Below are 20921 nucleotides of genomic sequence, written 5' to 3' on the forward strand. Positions count from 1 at the left end.
ACCGTCCCCTCCGGCCACACAGCGCCTGGCCGCCGATATGGAGGCGCCGCGATCTGGCCTCTCCCGCCTCGCGGCTCTCGGACCAGTCCAGGAACCTCCACCGCCTCACAACCTTCCGCGGCTCCCGCAGTTCGCGCTCAGGTGCGGGCCCGCGAGGGCCTGACCACGCCCCTCGCCCCTCCCGAGGTGAGCCAGGCGGCCGGAAGCCGCAGGGCCGCCGCCAGGAGGGCGCACAGACGGGAGGGGCGAAGACTCCCCGAGGGGGTGTTTCGCCGCTCGAGGAGTGTGACAATTAGTGTCCGAGCCTGCAGGCCTTGGAGGGTCCTGGCGCTTCCACGTTCGTTACCGCGGCGTGTCCCCATTATACAGGCGAGGACCCTGAGGCTGGGCGGCGGAGTCGGGATCTAAACCCAGGCCCCAGGATCCCAGGCCCAATCCGGAGCGAGCGCACGCCACCTCCCGCCCCGCTGACCCGCATCGCGCACGCCGGGAAGCTCCTGGGCCGCGCAGGCCGTTGGCTCCCCGTCCGGGCCGGGCCCCACCTTCCCGCAGCAGCACACACCCGGCTTCCTCTCCCGCCCGGGGCGGCGCGGGCGGGCGCACGAAGCACATTCTTTGTCTGCAGCGCCTCGGCAGCTCCCCCGCCCGCCCGCCTGCCTGTTACGTGCCTCCCGCCCCGCCCGCCCCAGGTCCGCCCAGCCAATGAAGCGCGGCGGCGGCGCGCAGGGCCCGGGGTGTTGTCCGAGCCTCGCCCGCCCGTTGGCTGAGCTCTGCGCCCCGCCCGAGCCCGGCCGGCAGGTCCGAGGGGCCGGACACGCCGACCGAGGTGAGGGACCACGGGTGGTGCGCTGGCGACAGCAAGGGCCGGCGAGCCGGCCAGCGAAGGACGTGCGCCCGGCGAGGAGTCGCGCGCTGAGCCGCCTTCGCCGCCTTCGCCGCCGCCAGACCCCAGCCTGCGCGGTGCTCTGTGCCTGGAGGCGGCCAGGCCGAGTCCCGGCCCAGCAGGGCAGGGGGAGCCCTCGACGGCGACCAGCCCGGCGAGGGGCTAGAGAAAGAGGACAAGGAGGAAGGGCGGCCTCACCGAGGACCCGGCAATGGCGCTCGACTTTCTGGCTGGATGCGCTGGGGGTAAGGAGGCGGGCGGGTCCTGCCCGGGCGCGTGCGGGGGCCGGGAACGCCGGGACGCCGGGGCGAGGCATCCGGGCTGGGAGGCCAGCTCACCTGCGAGCTCTCGGCCCAGTGGCTTACCCTGAGGCTGGGGATTCCTCGTCTGTAAAATGGGTTAACAGTGCTCTTGTCTCACGGGATTCTCGTGGGCGTGAATTGCCGACAAGCCGGGAGGGTGCCTAGCACGCTGTCCGCGAGGGCAGGTGTCTTCTAAGTCCTTCAGGGCACGTTCGGACGAGAGGTCTGGCGCTCCGGGACAGTACCGTGGCTGCCAGGGGACTGCCAGAAGGATGCCCCACAGCCCTCCTCGCCCGAGGCCGGCGGACGGCGAGGCCCCGAGCCCATTTCCCTCTCCCCCTCCCCCAGCCCGCGCCCACCTGGAGCAGGGTCCCCTCCCTCGACCCAAAAAGTTTGAAGCTGGCTCTACCCCCTCTCCCGTAGCCGTCTGGGTGGGGCTGGGGCCGGGGCCACTGGACGATGCCCTAGGGAGATGGCGTAAAAGGCGCCGGCACGACCCCAGGCACCGAGTCACGCTTTGGCGCCCCGCCCCCTTCCTACGTGGTTCTGCTGGTGGTTAGACTCCACCCGGCTGGCAGAGTGGGCCTGACACGCCGCGCGAGCTAGGCCTTGGTCTCACGCGTGCGTGTCACCGGAGCCGGGGCGTGGCGCTGGGGTCCTGTGTCCCCGGGAGGACCTGAGTCAGTGTGTTGTGCGGGCTCTGCTGTGGCCTGACCGTCGGGCGTCGGGCTCTGCACTGGCCTCTCTGGCCTTTAGTTTCTCTGCTTTTACTTGTAGAGTTAATTTATTCAACAGGTATTCACTGGGAGCCAGGTTTAGCCCTCAGGAATTCAGCAGAGTGGACAGAAGTGGCAGGGCTCTGCCTCACGGGGAGAGGGCTGCTGGCTGGGTGTCCCCAGGCCCCATCCAGTCTCTGACATCAGGTGCTTCTCTTCTCCGGCACCTGCCCCTGTTGTCTTTAATAAAGCTCTCAGCTGCCTGCCAGCCGTGGGCACCCTGGAGGAAGAGGAGAGCATCTAGCATTTAAACCAGTGCGTTGCTAGCTTCCTGTTCTGCACCAGAGGAGGGCTGGTGGAGAAGGGGGTGTGCCCAGGAAGTGTCCCAGACGGTCACCCAATCAGGCCTCCAGGCCCCAGAGCTTTCAGTAATTTGGGGAGCATTTCTCCCAAGCCCAGGGTGCCAGAGGAGACAGGAGGGGTTGGCCTCTGTAGACCCAGCTCTCAATCCCCCCCATCCCCATTCCACTCTCTGCTCTTCCTGTCCCCCTTGAGGGACCTCCCTGAGCGTCCTGCCACCAGGCTGCCAGCTTCTCCTGGGCCCCAGACCCTTCTCTACCCACCCCCAGTGGTGGCTCAGCCCCAGGGCCAACACCCCTTCCAACCCCTTTCCGCTAGGCAGAGTGGGTTCTTTCCCCAGAGGCGCAGGATTCCTTCTGTATTCACGCAGGCGTCCTGGGATCCACGGGGATTGGGCTGGGAACACTCATCCTAAGGCCAGGCCCATCCCCCCAGACACACTTGTTAAGTCACTCTGGGCTCTTGCTTACCCAGGACCCTGCCTGGAATGCCTTCTGCCCATCCTCGCCAAGCCCACCTGGGAGAGATCCTGTCCAGGCCCCAGGGTTGGGGCAAGGCCAGGGTCCAGCACCCGGGAGAGCTGTAGGTACTCCACAACCCCCAAACCCACTGCCCTACCTGGATCCAGGTGGAAGCCTGGGGCTGGTGGTGCCCACCTTCTCCCGCACTGTGTGAGCGGTGACGGGAAAGGGTAGGAGAGACCCTCTCCTGGTATATTTGACCCAGGAGAAACCTAGGCCCTCAGAAGTGGAGAGAGGCTGCCAAGCTCTTCCCTGCCCCCAGCCTCACGGGCGCTAGGGGCTGGCCCACAGGACAGTGACCGGATTGTGTCCCAGGCCTGCCTTCCGGGCCCCTGGCACGGCCTGGCTGGAGTAGAGGGGCCGTCCAGGAACCTTGCTCAGGTGGCGCCCCTGCCCTGGGGCCTGTCCCCCAGAAGCTGCCTGGCTCCTTGGGGTTTGAGCTCCTCAAGGCCTAGAGGCTCAGGGCAGATGAAGGCTGCCTTTCCGCAGCTGGGGTGCCTCTTGATTCAGATTGCCCGGAGGAAGGACAGTACGTCACCTCTGATTGGCTGAGTGTGGGCCACGTGTTCAACCTCGCCTTCCGGGGAGGTGCGGGTGGGACCTTGATTGCCAGCTTCCCCGAGGTCTCCCGGGATGGAAGGGTCCCAATGCCCGCCTGCACTCCCCCACCACGGGTCAGTTCCTGGTCTGACCTTGGGCTCTGAATGGGGGTCCCCTTGCCACAGGCATGGATGGGAGGAGAGAAATTCAACAGTAGGCAGTGGGACCCTGCATATGGGGGACAGGTCAGTCATCCTGGTGTCCCTTCCCACCACTTCTTCTGCCAGGCGCCTCCAGGACAGTGGTCCCACCTCCTGCCCTTGAGGGTCATGGGATGCGGGTTGCCCCTCAAAGGCCAGCTTATGTAAGGCAGTGGGCACCGGCTTTGGAGTTGGGAGACACGGTCCACTTTGGCTGCTGTGACTGTAGGCCCCTCTCAGGGAGACGGCCCTCAGGCTTCCTGGCTCTCAAGGTGACTGGGAGGTTAAAAGGGTAAGGATTTGGGGGACTGGAGGCCCTGATGGAGGCAGGCCCGTAGCCGACTCTTGTTTCTGTGGATGGAGATGTTTAGGGTGAGGGGCGCCAGCCCTTCGCCTGAGGGCCCTCAGATCAAGGGAGAAAATAGGAATGCAGCTGCCTGCTCTCGGAGCCCTTGGTGGGATTGAGGGGCGCCTCTCCCACCCCACAGGCTGATGAAGGCTGTTACTAGCACCTGGGCAAGTCTGGGACCAGAGGCGGGGGCATCCACCCACAGGAAGGGGACCCCCACCCCAGCTGGGCCTGGCTGCAGGGGGCACGGCTGGAGAGAGAAGGAAGGCCAGGCAACGCACCCCAGGCAGTGTTAGGTTTCCAGAACCCGAGGAGATCCAGTTACAGCCCACGAGAGGAGGTCCTAGAATTAGGATTTTCAAATTCAGAAAATTCGAAACATGAAATGAAAAAGAAGGTAGATCTCAAGCGATAAAAACAAAGTGTGTCTCGAAGATCAGAAACACAGAGGTGGAAGTCTCGAGGGGAAAGACAGGCTTGGGGTGTCTTTTCACCCACCTTGAATGTTAGGGGTCCCAGAGGGAGAAAAAGGTCTGGAGATGATGAATAGATAATAGAGGAAATTTTCTCTGATCAGGAAAAGGCTAGTCTGTGCTGGGAGAGTTCCAGGCTGGGTTCTTTTAAAGGAAAAAGACAACACCCTTGGTATCTCCTGGTGACATTCCCGAAATCTACAGATAAAATCTCAGTGGCTTCTTCATAGAATAAATAAGTTATTGATAAAGGAGAACAGACACGCTGACAACAGATTTCTCATCTGCACTGGAAACCGGAAGATTCTGGGACGTTGCCGCCCTTAATGGCCTGGGCCCGGAATTCTCACCAGAGCACAGGACTGTTTTCCCTAATGGCGTTAAAGAAGCAGATTTTGCAGATGAGCAGGAATTCAGAGGGCATGTCTCCCATGTGTTACAACTGAGGGCCATAGTCAAGAAAGGCTCCAACGATCGGAGTAGAGACCCCGAGATGGCGGGAGAGGTGAAGAGGAGATGGGATAGCCCCGAGTCCCGTGGGGTTTGTAGATCAGTGGAAGCTGGCAGGGTGGGAACCCCCTTGGGGGTAGGGTGGGGCAGTAGAGGGCAGAGAGAGCCTCCTACTCTCACCCCATGGCAGGGACGGTTCTCACCCTGTTTCTACATAAGGGTTATGAGTGTTCAAAAGCAGAAGTAACTCTTAGCTGAAGTTAGAAATTAGCAAGCAGAAAGGGGATAAATAGTAGTTTGCCTGAACCAGCAAAAATGTCGAAAGGAAAGGAAGTACATAGATCATGCCCATAAAATAAGACGGAATCACGTCAGAGCTCTTGTCTTGGCAAAATCTGAGACTGCTGCAGGCCAGAGTAGAAACCAAAACCCAGCTGTAGATTGTGGAACAACTAAAACAAAGCAGTAAGACAAGGTTGAAAATTAGGAACTGGACAAAACTATACCAGACACACGTGACTGGGAGAAGGGAGGATTGGCAAAGCTAATATCAAACAAAGTGGATTTTAAGGTCCGAAGCATTAAGATGAAGAGGACATTATACAAGGATTAAAAATACAATTTATGGGGGAATTCCCTGGCAGTCCAGTGGTTAAGACTCCACGCTTCCGGTGCAGGGAGCACGGGTTCAATCCCTGGTCGGGGAACTAAGATCCCACATGCTGTGCGGTGCGGCCAAAAAGTAATAATAATAATAAATTTTTAAAAATTCAATTTATGAAGAAGCGTAGTAACTCCCGTTGACTCTGGGCATCCATGAACATGCTAACCAGCTCTGACAGGGAGTTAGCTCTGAGTGGTTAAGGAGGGCGGCTCCAGGGCCAGAAGGTTTGGGTCCAGATCTCGGCTCCACCGCTTACCTAGCTGTGTGGCATGGACATATTACTTTTCTATGCCTCAGTTTCCTCATCTGTAAAACGGGCTAATGGTCCTTTCTTTACATACATAAGAAAGAGAGTTGGTACACGGACAAAACTAAGAACGGTAACCAGAAGGTAGAAACGTTACTGTTTGTTACTCAACAAATGTTAGCCTGTTTAATTGCTGTATTTAAATATAGCAAAAAAAAAAAAAAAAAAAAAGAACTGTAAGATGTACACACATGAAATTCTAGGGAGGAAAGCATGGGAGTCAGCGCAGCAGTCACCCGACCTCACTGAGCCTCACTTCTTCCATGAAGCAGAGTAACAAGACTGCCTGATTCACAGGGATGTTTGTAACGCACACAGCACGCAGGACTCTGACAGGTGCTTGTGGGCCATTTGGAGGGGGAGCCTTTGTCCTCTGAGGGGGGCTGGATTCGGACAGGTCCTGGACTGGTACATAACCAGGCATGAACGCCTCAGGTCCTGGGTCAGCACTTCGGGGCCAGGAGCAGCCCTGGGGAGGTTGATCTTCACACCTGTACAGGTGGAGAGTGATGCTCGGACACCGAGTTCTCTGTGAGCTCGAGCAGCTGGTAAATGACAGGGAAAGTTCAAATCTGGGCGAGGGACCGGCCCCAAGTCCAGAGCCCTGGAGCCCCCAGCCGTGCCAGGTATTTGGAGTGATGTGAGCATCTTAGAAATGGCACGTGCAGCCTCCCAAGGGGGAGCTTCTGTTGTCACCTGCAGTGAGCAGCAGGGCGGAGGGAGGGTCACCAGCTTTGAGCTGGCCAGGTGCTGGCCTGACCTCGGGGCGGTCACCCTCACTTACCCTCACGCGGAGGATTAAGGGGCTCTCCGGATGTGCCAGGCACGTCCTTGCCAGAACCGTGCCCCACGCTGCGGTTTCCAAGGCATCTGGGTCACACGTCCTCCCTTCTCCCTCCAGGTGTGGCAGGTGTGCTGGTGGGACACCCGTTTGACACGGTCAAGGTGAGTCTCTCGTCGAGGTTTTATTCTCAGGCCCTCGTGGAGGCACAGACATTGGAGGGCGGCCTGCAGCGTCCTGGTGGCTGGACCCCCCTTTCTGGGCACCACCTTGGGAGCCCTTCCAAGGTCCTCCCACAGGTTCTAGAATGAAGGTAGAGTCAGGGTTCTTCTCCCTGCTGCCCAGGTGAGAGGCAGCTTGTCCACCGGGCCAAGTCGGCCTTTCCTCCCAGGTTTGTCCCTGCAGTCTCCCAGCTGGGGCTGAACTTGGAGCTCCATTCTGGGGCTTGGCCAGCTGGGACTGAGGGGCCGAAGGACAGGTTTCCTCCCACCCAGAGCAAGGGGCACCCCCACCCCCCGTTTTTACACAGAACTCCTCCAGACAGCTTCCTGAAAAAGAAAGAAAGTTCAGGGAGAAAATGCAGAAAAATCAAACCTTGTCAGCCTTTCCCGTGACCGTGATCTTCACAGAGCGGTGGTGATCAGGGCTGAGAAACTGAGCAGTCGTTTCCCGAGGGCTGGTGTGCACCTGTAGGGTGCTGGTGGCTCCTGAGCATGGCCCCGGGGCCGGCGCCCAGTTCCCCTCTGCGAGCCCACACCTTGGCACGTCGTCGGGCCCCAGGTTCTCCGGCACCTCAACGGAAACCAAGGAAGTCCGCATACCCAGTTGGAAATTCCCAAATAAGATACCCCCGTTTCTGGGGCTTTTTGGTCCTTCAGCTGTAGCCACGTCAGGACCCTTCCTTGCGGGCTTCCCCTGGGAGCCCGGTGAGCTGCCAGCAGCAGGCACTCGGCCAGACCTGGTGTCCCGCTGTGAACACTGAACTTGGCATCTCTTCCCAGGGGGGCGAGGGCAGAGCGCAGGCGAGGACGTCAGCCCTAGGTGGGTTTGAGAGGACTCCCTGTCTCCTCTTTCTTCAGGAACCCAGGTGTTCCTGGGCTGAGAACAAGTCTTGTGAACTAGGGCAGGGATTTTCTCCAGCACAGGCGTGAGGGCCCTGCCTTATGCACTGGCTCTGACTTTAAAAAGGTCTGTCCCGGGAATTCCCTGGTGGTCCAGTAGTTAGGACTCCCCACTTCCACTGCTGAGGGTCCAGGTTCAATCCCTGGTCGGGGAACTCAGATCCCTCAAGCCACTCAGCAAAGTCTCCCCCGCCCCCCACCCCACCCCCTGCCAAAAAAAATAAGTCTGTCCCTGGGCCTGTGCAGCTCCGGGCCCCCTGCCCGGCTGATCTGTCATGGGACTGTGGGTCAGTCACTTTACCTCTGGGTAAAGTTCTGACCTGCACAGTGAGGGGTTGGCAAGATTACTGAGGCCTTTGGGCCCGGTGCTCAACAGTGCAGTTTGTGCCGGGTGAAGTGCTGGTTCCGAAGGTCGTGGAATTCCTTATTCCTTCCAAGCCACTCAGCGCATTTGGGGAGGAGTTGGAAAGGCCGGGCTTTCTGGCCACTCAGCAGCCCCTGAGCCCCCATATGGGCCTGTGAGAGTGAGGTGCTGGGGCAGCCTGTCCGCACGGCTTCCGGTGTCTGCCCAGCTGGCCACCCCCCGGGGCCTGCCCACGGGCCAGAGCAGCCCAGGACAGCCGAGCAGGGTCCACGTCGTGCTGTGTTTCTGTCGCGTGTTCATGTGTTGCGAATGCCTCTCAGAGCTGCATCCAGCCAGGAAGTGTCTCCGAGTCACTTCTTCAGCCCAGCTTTGCAGAGGCCTCTCTGAGCTAGGACTCGGCCAGGCCTGGCCAGGCCTTCTGCAGCTCCCCGCCCCCGGCCCCTCAGTCAGGCCCGCCAGGCTGGGGGGCACTTTGCTCTGGCGTCTCTAGCTCCCTCGGACCTTCTGAACCATGACCAGCACCCCCGGCAGTAATTTGAGCACAGGAGCCTCTGCCCCACTGGGTTCCTGCCCCCGGGACACCCCTCTCCCCCCACCTTACCTGGCACCTGGAGGGTGGGCTTTGAGGAGATCCGTTTGGAACTGTGTTTTTGCCACCGTGGCCCACCAGCATCCCATCTGGGCAAAGCTGTCTTTAAAAAGCCAAGCTCTTGGTGTGCGGGGTAGTGTGGTCTTTGTGAACTTCTACCATGGCGTACCGGGGCCGGGGCCGGAAGGTGCAGAAGGTGCAGGTGCATCCCATCGATCTTATCGTCCGATGCTTGCAAAATCTGGGATTCAGGTGTGGCTTTATGAGCAAGTGAATATGCAGATAGAGGGCTGTATCACTGGTTTTGATGAGTATATGAACTCCGTATTAGATGATGCAGAAGAGATTCATGCTAAAACAAAGTCAAGAAAACAGCTGAGTCGGATCACGCTGAAAGGAGATAACATTACTGTGCTCCAGAGTGTCTCCAGCTAGAGATGATCAGTGAAGTGAGAAGTTGTTGAGAAGGCAATGCAGTGTGTTAGGTGTCCTTTGTTAGGAGTGTAGTTCTAAAGCATTTATTCGTGTTGTTTTGCTCACCTTTATGTTATTACCAGATGACAATAAATGCTGTGGGATTGTTTTTATTAAAATATTTACATTGTTTCCTTCTTAAAAAAAAAAAAAAGCCAAGCTTTTTATTCGGAAGGGGGAGAAAACCCACCCCCAGCAGTCACCACTGACACTCTTGTCCCACCCATGGGCTCAGGTACCACTAAATTGTGCTGATTCGGGAGACACTCATTTGGTTTGATTTAATGCTCTATCACCAATGGCCTTTTTTTTTTTTTTTTTTTTTACTGTTTTCCATTATAAAAGTTAAGCATTCTCAAAGAAAATTGGGAAACGTGATTTTTTTTTGATGGCTTTTTTAATCATCGGGTACATACACATTTTTTTCGTTGACTTTCTATTACAAAAGTAATGTAGGTCATAAAAAATGTTCACCGTAACAGAGACATATAAACTAAAAAGAAAACAAAAAGACAACAGTCCTTTATGTAACCTTTCCCCCAAACCTTGTTAATGATTTCTACCAAAAAACAGACATGTACACAGGCGCATATATATTGCTTGCTTTTGGCAAAGGTGGGATTTACTTCATAGCTCTGCGGTGGTTGTTTTAATTGAAGTGTCACACACAGAGAAATGTGCGCACGCGCTCCGTGTACGAATCTATGAATCACCGTGAAGCACACACCTGGGAGAAGAAACGAGGCCGGTCCCCCCGAAGCCCCCCTCCCCTCCTGACACCTCCGCCCTCCCCTTTTCCAGGCGGCCACCATCCTAACTTCTCATCTGTGGTCTGTTTTACCTCTTGAACCTCATGAACTCGGACCTGGGCTCCGGAATGCGCACAGGGAGACCCGTGCTCCATGGCCACATCCACCTGCCTTATGTGCGCAGGGACACCCGTGCTCCATGGCCACATCCACGCTGTCTTATGCGCGCAGGGACACCCGTGCTCCATGGCCACATCCATGCTGTCTTATGCGCGCAGGGACACCCGTGCTCCATGCCCATCCACCTGCCTTATGCGCGCAGGGAGACCCGTGCTCCATGGCCACATCCACCTGCCTTATGTGCGCAGGGACACCCGTGCTCCATGGCCACATCCACGCTGTCTTATGCGCGCAGGGACACCCGTGCTCCATGCCCATCCACGCTGCCTTATGGCTGCAACATTGGCAGCTTGTTCCTCCAGGTCTTTGGGGCTAAAATCTGAGTCCAAAGTTTGGTTTTCCTCTGTTGCACCCAGAACCACAGCCGCTGTCCGCAGACACACCGCCTTCGCACATGTTTCTGTGGGAAGGCCATTTTCTGTCCTGTGTCACTGGATGTGACAGTGACCAGGGACACCGTGTCTGAGCCCTCTTTCACCAGGGAACAGCCGGCCCGGGCAGGGGAGGGGGCGGGGAGGCTGGGGGCTGGCCTCGGGGGTCCCTGCCTGGATGTGATGTTGAAATTTTGTGTTGCTTTAACCGCCTTTACTTTCTGAGCTAGGGGCTGTCTCCATCCATAGCAAAATGTAACTTTGTTGTAGATGAGCGTTAAGCCTCACCCCGGAGAGCGCTAGTAAGTACAGACCAGGTGAACCCAACGCTTCTCTTCTCTGTCGTTCCCCCCTCCCCGCCCCCCCAATCAGACCCTGGGCCTGGACCCCGCCACGCCACGCCCCTCCCCACCCCCCATGCCCCAGAGGTCTCTCCCCAGCTAGGGACAGGGAGGGTGTGAGGTGAGCTTGGGCCCAGCCCAGATCCTGGGGTGGGAGCCCTGGGGGCTGGCTGAGAAAAATCAGTCCCCTCTGGATCAGGGAGTCTTCACGTGGGGTCTCCCAGCCCCGTCGGGGAGCTGGGAGCCTCCGGGGCTTGTGTGCGAATGACCACTTTTCCAGGGGTGGGTCCCTCGGTCCTCAAATGACATCCTGTCAAGACTTAAAAGACTCCCCCGAGGCATCTGAAAGTCCAGCCTCGGAGGGAACAGCTCCGTTTCAGGTCATGTCTGCTGACACAGCCCTCTTGGTGTCAGTGTCGGGGGACCACAGGAGGAAGAGACAGTCCCCCAGAGACCCCAGAACATTGAAGGGAAAATGAAGAGCCTCCCATCACAGAAAACAACCTGAGACAGAGCTCATGGTGTTAATATGTTCTCCAAGTTCATCGAGTGGTTGTGCTTCTCTCCTCTGAGCTGGCAGCCAGGGCAGGGAGGGGTGCTGGGGTGAACGTCGCAGGGTGCCCTCGGTGGTCAGCTGCCTCTCAGAGCAGTGTCTGCCAGCTGTTGGCTGAGGTCCTCGTGTGCCGAGATGGTATATTCTTTTCTTCCTTACAAAACAGTTCCTGTAAGTGCACTCGCCAGCACCCCTACCCCACCCTGGCCCCGACCAACACAGCCACTCAGGTCCCTGGAGTGGACAGCCTGACCGAGCTGCAAAACATCTCCGAGCCTGTCTTCCCACCTTTGAAATGGGAGTGACCGAACCCACTTCAGCCAGTGATTATGCCTGTAATGGTGATAATCTCTGAGTCAGAGCCGGAGACCAGCTCCCGGAATGGGACCTAACCTAGCTCACCCCGACCCGCGTGACAGGGATTCGGAGTTCAGGAAATGTGCTTCTGCTCTGCACTGTGGGGCCTGCGTATCAAGGACAGAGATAAGCTCTCGGTCAACAAAGAACGCTTTCACAGTGAGGTTCTGGCCCGCTGGGCTCCAAGGGCAGCGCAGCCTGATCCCCCAGGCCCCAGAGTTGCTGACACGGTCCCCAAGGAGGCTGCCAGCTGCTCTCCTGTCACCGCTTTACTAACTCATGACCACTGCCCTCAGCGGGGGGCACTGGCAGAAACCAAGCGGAAGGCCCACGAGGCCCGAGGCTCCTCACTTTCAGTGCCCGTTGCGCGCTGCCAGCCCCTGATGAAGGGAGTGCGTGGTGGGATGTTAGATCCTGAGCCCCTTTGGCGTCGGCCACGATTTGCTACCGGGAGGGTGGGGAGGTCTCGAGAGATGTCTCATGCCCCACTGTCACTACACGGTGCAGAGATAGTGAAGCAGGGGTCTTGAGGACCCCTGCCCCTCTGCAGCTGGCTGTCCCTGTGACTGCCCGCTGATAGCCTTCCCTGAAGAGGCACAGACACCCAGCCCTGCCCCCCGCCCCCCCCCCCCGGAACTCCTAAAGCCACAGAAAGCTCCCTGGCTCCCTGCCTTCTGGGTCTGGCCTCGGGCCTCCTGGAGAGCGCCTCCCCGGGTGTCCTGAGTGCTGGCTCCGGGGAGCTGGGCGTCCTGGCTCCACTAGCCTGCCTTTCACCGGGCCCTCCTTCCAGGTGCGGCTCCAGGTCCAGAGCGTGGAGAAGCCGCAGTACCGAGGGACCTTGCACTGCTTCCAAGCCATCATCAAGCAGGAAGGCGTGAGTGGCCTGGGGCCGGTGGGGGTGTGGCGGGGAACCAGCCTCTGGGATGCTGCCCTCCGCAGACCACAGAGCTGGAAGAAGTGGCGTCGGGGCAACTGTCGGGCAAATCCGGGCTTTGCGAATGGCAGGGTGCAAGTGCCCAGGCCTCTCAGATTGAGGGCTTCGGTTCTACTAAAATTCTGCTTGATCCTCGTGTACCGCTAGGGTGGGCCGGGGCAGCTGCCAGCTGCATGGAGGGTCCCTGGAGAGGTGGGCTTGGGCAACCCCGGACTCCAAGCGGGAACGCCCCTGACGCGTCTCTGTGCGCCCCGCAGGTGCTGGGCCTGTACCGCGGCCTGGGCTCGCCCCTCCTGGGGCTCACCTTCATCAACGCGCTGGTGTTCGGCGTGCAGGGCAACACCCTCCGGGCCCTGGGCCGGGACTCGCCGCTGAACCAGTTCCTGGCGGGCGCGGCGGCGGGCGCCATCCAGTGTGTCATCTGCTGCCCCATGGAGCTGGCCAAGACGCGGCTGCAGCTGCAGGAGGCGGGGCCGGCCCGCACCTACCGCGGGCCCCTGGACTGCCTGGCGCAGGTCTACCGGCGGGAGGGCCTGCGCGGCGTCAACCGGGGCATGGTGTCCACGCTGCTGCGCGAGACCCCCAGCTTCGGCGTCTACTTCCTCACCTACGACACGCTGACACGCGCGCTGGGCTGCGAGCCGGGCGACCGCCTGCTGGTGCCCAAGCTGCTGCTGGCGGGCGGCACGTCGGGCATCGCGTCCTGGCTCTCCACCTACCCCTTGGACGTGGTCAAGTCGCGGCTGCAGGCTGACGGGCTGCGGGGCGCCCCACGCTACCGGGGCATCCTCGACTGCGTGCGCCAGAGCTACCGCGCCGAGGGCTGGCGCGTCTTCACGCGCGGGCTGGCCTCCACGCTGCTGCGCGCCTTCCCCGTCAACGCCGCCACCTTCGCCACCGTCACCGTGGTGCTCAGCTACGCGCGCGGCGAGGAGGCCCGGCCCGAGGGCGATGCCGTGCCCGCCGCCCCGGCGGGGCCCGCCTTGGCCCAGCCCTCCAGCCTGTGACACCCGGGGCCCCCGGCACCAGAGGGCCCGACCTCTCCCGGGGCCGCTTTTCCAAAACGCAGCCTAGACATAAATTGGGCCCCTGACGCCAACCGCCCTGCACCGGACTCCCAGACCCCGTGGGCTGTGGACTCCATCAGACCTGGGTTGAATTCCACGCCCGAGCTGGGTGACCCTGGCCACAAATTTGACATCCTCGGTTTTCTCCTCTGTGAAATGGGGATCCTCATGCCCACGTTGTACAGTCAGGAAGCTCAGAGATGATGCCCCTGCGGCGCCCAGCCTGGCACTGTTACTTGGAGTCTTCCAGAAACCCAGCCAACACGCCAGCCCTTTCCTGGGATCCCAGCCACACCACCATGGGGTCTCTGATGACCCACCCATGAGCTTGCCAGCGACTCGCTAACGCTGCAAATCCTCCACCTGGCGGAGCTCTCGGGACACTTCTCGGCCACCTGTCCAGTCTGTGTTAGGGACAGAGAGGCAGCTCAGGGGCTCCTGGTGTCATAGAACTGAATCCTCTGCCAGTGCACTCCAGCTTCTCCATGTGGCAAGGCTGGGAATACCCCTACCCCTGACGCTCCCACTGGAGGGTAATCTGGGGGACCACTAAGAAGCCATGAGACCTTCTGGAAGCTCCGTATTGGCCTAGGGGCCGGGGTGGGGGAGCGGGCACAGGTCAGTGGGAGGGGAGATCTCAACAGGTAAATACAGCCATGGCAAGGAGAAGTCTTTTCACCCTCTGGGTTTTCAGGCTGCCCATCTGTAAAATGGGGACGTGGGTCAGCGGATGTCTGGGGCTCTGGCCCACTACCAACGGCCAGGAACCAACACCAGGGTTCCCCAGGAAATGGTGTCTTTCCCAGGCAACCTCAATGTTTCGTGTCCCTGTGAATCATCGCAGGGCCTGTAAGTGGGCACAGGTACCGCCAGTTTGGGCCCCTCCAGGCCGAAGGGCATCTGAGCCCACGCTCCAGGGACTGTCACTAGAAGCGGGGCTGTGGTGTGAGCTCAGGGCAGCCTGGGCGCATCCAGTGCCTCATGGCCGTGGGAATAGGCGGGGAGGAGGATGCTTCTGCACAAGTTGGAGGTGACTGTGGCCTCCTTTGCCCCGAGTGGCGCTCAGCCTCTTGGGCAAAGTGATAAGCTCTCCCAGGAGGCAGGCTGTGCTCAAGGAAGGACAGGTCTCCCACCTTGTACACGTGGCATCATTGTTGTACAGAAACCGCCAAGGGAATAAAGTGTTCTTTGTTTTTTTAAGACAGCGGGGCTTTGTGTATCATAGAGGAAGAGGTCTCAGTCCCACCCCGACACGAGTCAGAGGGGCCAGCATGGTGGTGGTCTGCCTGACCTGGGCCAGCTACGGGGTACCTCCAGACCCTCGGTTTCCTCATCTACAAAATGGGGCTAATGGAGGCGTGAGGATTAAGGGAGTACGGCTCACAAACATGCTGAGCACAGTCGCAGCCGGGCAGCAAGCGCTTCTCCGTGACTGTTGTGACCGGGTGATGGGAGGCCTGGGCCCCGCCCATCCTCCCGCTGGGCAGGGCAGGCGACCTGTGCTAGGAGCTCTCTGCAAGTACTGAGGTGGGAGGGCTCAGGGGACACGAGCTGAGGCCAGACTCGGCCTCCCGGAGGAGGGGAGGTCTGAGTGGAGCTCTGAAGGGCGAATGGACCTGTCCCTCTGAGGTTAGACCTAGCCCAACCTAAGTGATCCGAGAGGGCTTCCTGGAGGAAGCCTCGCTTGCCAAAGGAGTGTCTTCATGTCTGCCCACCCCCACTTCTGCCCAGCCTCCTGCAGTCAATCCTGGACACGCTGAGTCTCCACAGCTACAGCCTGGACGCTCCTTCCAACTGCTGAGCCAGAAGCCCCCGCCCGCCCGCAGAGGAAGGCAGGAGAGGGCCCAGCTTCCGCTGCAGGAGGGGCCAGCTCTCCTGGGCCTTCACACCCCGTTGAATCTCCAGCATCAGCCTGTGACGTCAGGCTTGTCTGCAGCTTCCGGGGACAGGAGGGTAGGAAGGGGCTGGCTGGTGACCCCGGGCAGGGTGTCCTCAGACACGTCACAGGCTCTGTTAACCCAGCGGTGTTCCCCCTGACCCCCGTGTCCCAGGCAGCAGCTCCTTCCCCCGTGAGGTTCCTCTGGCCTCTCTCTCACTTCTCTTCCCTCTGAAAGAAACCAGGCAATTGCTAAAGCCCAGGGTCCCCCACTCCCATCCATGCTGCGATGGTTAAACGTTACCAAAGACTCAGGCGGGAGGAGGGGTTGGGAGAGGTGTAGGGTTTGTGTGGATTTTTGACACTTTATTTTCTCCCTGATTTGAATTTTTACTTGTTTTATTTGCAATGAATACTATATTAACATTACAAAGTAAAAAAATGCAAACGGAACCCAGGCTATGCTGCGAAGAGAAAAACCGGGTCCTCGCCTCCCAGCCGTGCACCCCTCCCGGCACGTCCCAGGCGAGTCCCAGCACGTGGGAACATCCACGCTCCCGCAAAGCACGGCCCAGGTACTGACCGTTCTGTTCTTTGCTTTTTTCAGTTGACAATTATCTTGGAGATTGTAGCAGTTTCCCAGGGCTGCCATAACAACAGCCCACAGATTGTGTGGCTAAAACAACAGACATTTATCCTCTTAAGTTCTGGAGGCCAGAAGTGTGAAATTCAGGTGTCAGCAGTGTTGGTTCCTTCTGGAGGTTCTGAGGGAGAATCTCTCCTGGCCTCTTCCAGCACCTGGTGACCAGCAGTCCTTGGCTTGTAAGCACATCGCTCCTCCAGTGTCTGCCTCCATCTTCATGTGCCCTTTTCCCCTGTGGGTCTCCGTCTTCTCTCCCCAGCCCCAACCCGGAACCATGCGGCCTGCAGGATCTTAGTTCCCCAACCAGGGATTGAACCCGGGCCCCCGGCAGTGAAAGCGGGCATCCTAACCACTGGACAGCCAGGGAATTCCCTGTCTTCTCTTTTTATAAGGACACCAGGCGTTGGCTTAAGGGCCCACCTACTCCTGGATGACCTAACTAATAACACCTGCAAAGACCGTTTCCAAATAAGGTCACATTCACAGGCACCTGGGTTAAGAACCTCAACACGTCTGAGGGGACTCAATTCAACCCACAACAGACACCTTTCCTTATCAGTGTGTTCCAGTCGGCCATGTTTTTGTGAACAGTTGCATGGCCTTTCATCGGGTGAGCATTCCTTACTTTATTCTTTCAGCTACGCTTGGGACAGTAACTGGATGGGGACAGCTGAACAGTCTTGGAGGAAGGGCAACAGCTGACCAGGCCACAGAGGGACAGTGAGGCTGGAGCTGAGGGGGCAGATTTAGCCAAGGCCTGGGAGGGAGGACGGGAAGGAAGGGCGGCGTGGCAGACGCTCCCAGGTGCCTAGAATCCCAGTTTGTTCTGTGCTTCAGTGTGTCCAGAAAAATAAAAAAACACCTTTCCAGACTCCCTTGCAGCTAGAGGTGGCCATGGGTCCCAGATCCTGCCAGTGAGATGAAAGCTGTGGCTGGGGCTTCTGAGAAAGCTTTGTGAAAGGGACACACGCAGCTGTGACACACCCCTTGCCCTCTGACCCTGCCCCCTTTTACTGATGAAATGGGGACAGGATGCCTGCAGGTGCAGTGGGGATAGAGCTGGCCCCGTGGCCTTGGTGGGCCACTGAACCAGCCTGGCCTGCGGAAGGCCAGTCACACACTCTTCCTTGGTTTCTCTGTCATTTGTAGCCAAATGCATCACGACCCGGTAAGGAGCTGGCAGGTTTTGCCCGGGGTGGGGGGTGATCTGGGTCATGCCTTGAAGACCCCCCCAGGAGGCTGTGAGGTGAGTGGGCTACACTGGGCAAGAGGAGGCAAGCCTGGATGGGGGCATCTGAGCCAAAGGGCAGTTCCAGACTGGGAAGGGAGGGTGCCAGTGGCAGGTGGGCGGGGCCACTGGGGAATGAAGGGAGACAGGTGAAGCCCCCATGCAGTTTGAGGGAAACCCCGAGTCAACCCACCAACCGTTTTCCCCGATTTCTGCAGCACGGGAGGCCGGCCGTGGGAAAGTGCGTCCCCTTCCCCGTGCCCCTTCACGCCTCTCTCCTTTTCCTTTTTTATCCTTTGGGCCCCAGGCACAGGGAGTGAACAAAGCATGCCCCTCCTCCTGACACCATCCTCACTGGCCCCACCTGGCCCGCCTTCACTGATGTAATCAATTCTCCTGGTCAAAAGCCCCTCGCCCCACACAGAGCTGGGGCCTTCATGGCTCCCCCATGGGGGGCGGGCTCCTGTGACTGCAGGAACAACGGATCAGCCCTTTGCACACACACACACACTTTAATACTCCCAAGAGCCCAACAGAGGACACCAGCGGGGGGCGGGGGGCCCTGTCCAGGGTCACGAGGCCAGAGCCCCAGGCCCTGTGGGCCCACAGCCCTCACGGCGACCGGCCGTCCTCCACCCACCGGCGGGAGCTTCACAAGAACCAGGATCAGCCTGGGCTCCCACCCTACCCGCCCCGCCGACTCCTGGCGGCCGACTCGTCAAGTTCTGCGGTTGGAGTGGCAGTTCACGTAGCAGAGGAGCCTGGGACAGGCCAGCGCCCACTCTGTGCGAGCCTTGGTCTCAACTCCCTTGCTGCGTTGGTACCCAGACCCTGACCTCTTGGCACCCACCCGGGCTCCGTGGGGGAGGCAGTGTCCACCGTGACCAGGGCCACTAGCTACGGCTGCTGGGAGCTGAGCCTACGCAGAGGGAGGGAAGGCAAGGATGCAGGAGAGTGAAGCCGGGACATGGGGTTGAGTGGCCGAATGGCGACGGGTGATCTGCTGGCAGCCTGCAGGCTGAGGCAGGAGTGGCAATCAGAGAGCAGGACGCCCAGGGACAGACTGGAGGGGGCGGGTGTCAGTGAAGACAAGGCAATTTGGGGGCAGCCATGGCAGTGCATTCAGGGGTGGGGTCATCAGGAGGAAGAAGCCAAGGAACAGACAGGCCAGACGGGGGTGGGCCATCCTAGGACAGATGCTGAGGTCACCAGGGGTGGTGGGGAGCCTGAGGCCTGGCACTAGAAGGGGGTGACTGCAGCAGAGAGGGGCTGGGGGGGAGGGAAGATGAGCAGCCCAGCCCCTGGCCCACGGAAGGAGGGTGACGGAGACAAAGCAGCGCTGGCCTGGGGGGCTCCCACGCCCCCCTCACTGAAGCCTCAGCGTCTCCCACCCTCCCGATACAGGTCCTGACTTCAGCCGAGATGGCCAGGCCTCCTGGGGCCGCTGCTCCCCCTGCCCCACCCTCCACGGGCAGGCACCGCCCTCTCCCTGGTCTGGGCGTGTGCCAGGAGCCCTCCCAGCCCCAGGCCCGCTCAGATGACCCCCCGACGCCCCCCCGACCGCCCTCCCGGCCTCTCCTGGGGGCCAGCCGAGCACCCACTCCCCTCCTGCCTTTGGTCCCTGGAGGGCGGGTGCCTCCTCCTCCTGGACTCCGAGGCTGGCCCCTGGTCCCCCTGCCGGCCCCTCACGGTGGAGCAGGCCTCCCATCTTCCATCCAGGAAGAGGAAGCTCCTGAGGCCCAAGGTCAACAGGCCCAAGGTCATGTGCCCTTCGTGTTGGTCGAATGCCAAGGCCTTTCCAACCACCGTGTCCCCTCCCCCTGGCCCGCGGCGGGCATGGGGGCCATGGGGTGCCGAGGCGGAGGGCCCCTAAGCTTCCCATGGCACTCGGGCTCCCGAAATGGCCAGGCGTCTCCAGGGGAGCTGGCTTTCGGGGTCCCGGCACCTCGACGCCGCGCACGCGGGCACCTGTCCCCACCAGCCCGGACACGACCCCCCGCCCCACCCGCGGTCCCCCCACGGCCGAGCTGCTCCAAAGCCGGAGGTGCGAGGCAGCGTGGGACCTGGGACCAGAGCCTGAACTCGCCATGGCAGAGCCTGGGGTGTGGGGGAGTGGTGGGCAGAGCTGGAGCGGGTCTCTGGCCACCAGCTCCGGGGACACTCGGGGGATCCAGTACATAAGCAACACGTTGCAGAAGGCAGGTCGCTTCCAGACAGGCAAGCACACCCTTCCTTGGGGCCTCCTGCCCTGAGGCTGCCCTCCCTCCCCAGCCCCTTCCTCTCTTTTCTTTCACAGCACCCCCCCATACTTATCTTTTATCGTCTCTTGCCATCTCCTCTACTAGATGTAATCCTAGTACCCTTAGTTAGTGCGGTCCCATCAGCACCTGAAACGGGGCGTGACACATCATTGGTGCTCAGCGGTATGAATAAACCTGGCAATTCAAGGACAGGGAAGCTTTGGAAATGAAAACCTCCAAGAGGGAGGCAAGAGGCTGGAAAAGTAGGTCGGGGCTGGGGCTTAGGGTTTTACCGGGTACAAGCAGGGAGTCACTGGAGGTTCCGGTGCGGTGACAGCTCCCACGCTGGAACCTGGCACGGCAGTGACGGCAGGCCGCAGGGGCCAGATCTAGGAGCTGAAAAACTGCTGGCAGTGGGAGTGCCTGGAGAGCCAGATCCAAGACCAGGAGATGCTCTCTTCTAAGAGCCAGAGAGGCTGCCTAGCTGGGAGCCCAGAGGCCATGGCGTCCACCACAGACAGGGACCAGGGCTTCTTTGAAAGGGGGTTGGAGATGAACTCAGGCTGAGGGTTCTGGGGCAAACAGAGTGCCGCTGGGAGCCAGGTAGCCTGGGCTTTGACTTGTGGCTGCCCGAACCTTCACCAGTGCCCCTCATCCATGGCATGGGGTGATCTGTGGAATTCCTCCAAGGGCAGTTTGGAGGAATGACTGAGAGGGTGTTCACAATGCCGGGCACGGTCCTGGGCACAGCTCTCAACAAATGGTATTTTCGCCGGGTGGAGGTACAGGCACGTGCAAAGGAGGGACACTGGTCTCGCTGTTATCTGGGGGTGCCCACAGAAAGCAACGCCAAAGCCCTCACAATCCGAGGTCCTTCCCATCTCACGCCTGAAGATGCGCAGTTTTTCACCATGGCTGCTCCTCGGCTCAGCTCGACCTTGGCCCTTCACTCAGCAGTCTGGGCCTCACGTGGACGTGCCCCCTCAGCCACATTCTGTCAGCAGCCCCTCCATCATTAGCAAAGAGGAGGTAAAGTCACGTGAATTAAGGGGTAATAATAAACCTTGATCTGCAGTACATAAGTCACAGGAGCCTGGCTGGGTGAGGGTGGGGGAGTACTTCGTTCCCCAGTCCCTAAATCCTATCTAGTTCTCAGTATATTTACCAAGTGTTAAAGAGTCTATCTCAGTTTTAGTAAGCTTTTCTTTTTGCCACAGAAGCTTCCAGAACTAACACTGAGTGAGGGTCATGGACCCAAGTGCATGAGAATTTCATTTGGCTGTGCCCT

At 59.7% G+C, this 20921-nt stretch overlaps 2 protein-coding genes and 1 pseudogene across 5 annotated transcripts in view; 2 read left to right on the plus strand and 1 right to left on the minus strand.

Moving 5' to 3' along the window:
* SLC25A47 (solute carrier family 25 member 47) overlaps positions 1 to 1833 on the minus strand; it is a 20699-nt gene extending 18866 nt beyond the window's left edge. For 2 of the 3 annotated variants that reach the window (XM_073800047.1, XM_033850615.2), the window contains exon 1: positions 1249 to 1810. The gene's annotated coding sequence lies outside the window, so the exon portion shown is untranslated. Of the gene's footprint in view, positions 1 to 1248 lie in introns of all 3 variants that reach the window. The other variant, XM_033850616.2, reaches the window with a different exon arrangement.
* Positions 992 to 14846, plus strand: SLC25A29 (solute carrier family 25 member 29). 2 transcript variants are annotated; one of them, XM_019952397.3, is made up of 5 exons: positions 993 to 1128; positions 5969 to 6101; positions 6667 to 6710; positions 12436 to 12519; positions 12837 to 14846. In XM_019952397.3, exons 2-5 carry the CDS (start codon positions 6065 to 6067, stop codon positions 13584 to 13586), a joined length of 915 nt encoding a protein of 304 aa, XP_019807956.1. In that variant the 5' UTR covers positions 993 to 1128; positions 5969 to 6064; the 3' UTR covers positions 13587 to 14846. The 2 variants fall into 2 exon arrangements, with proteins under 2 accessions (XP_019807965.1, XP_019807956.1); XM_019952406.3 differs by lacking the exon at positions 5969 to 6101 and having other exon boundaries at positions 992 to 1128.
* On the plus strand, positions 1024 to 11655 carry LOC117311008 (small nuclear ribonucleoprotein E-like; annotated as a pseudogene).
* Positions 14847 to 20921: the final 6075 nt, after the last annotated feature.

This window comes from Tursiops truncatus, chromosome 2 (assembly GCF_011762595.2).
Source record: "Tursiops truncatus isolate mTurTru1 chromosome 2, mTurTru1.mat.Y, whole genome shotgun sequence".
Lineage (NCBI taxonomy): Eukaryota > Metazoa > Chordata > Mammalia > Artiodactyla > Delphinidae > Tursiops > Tursiops truncatus.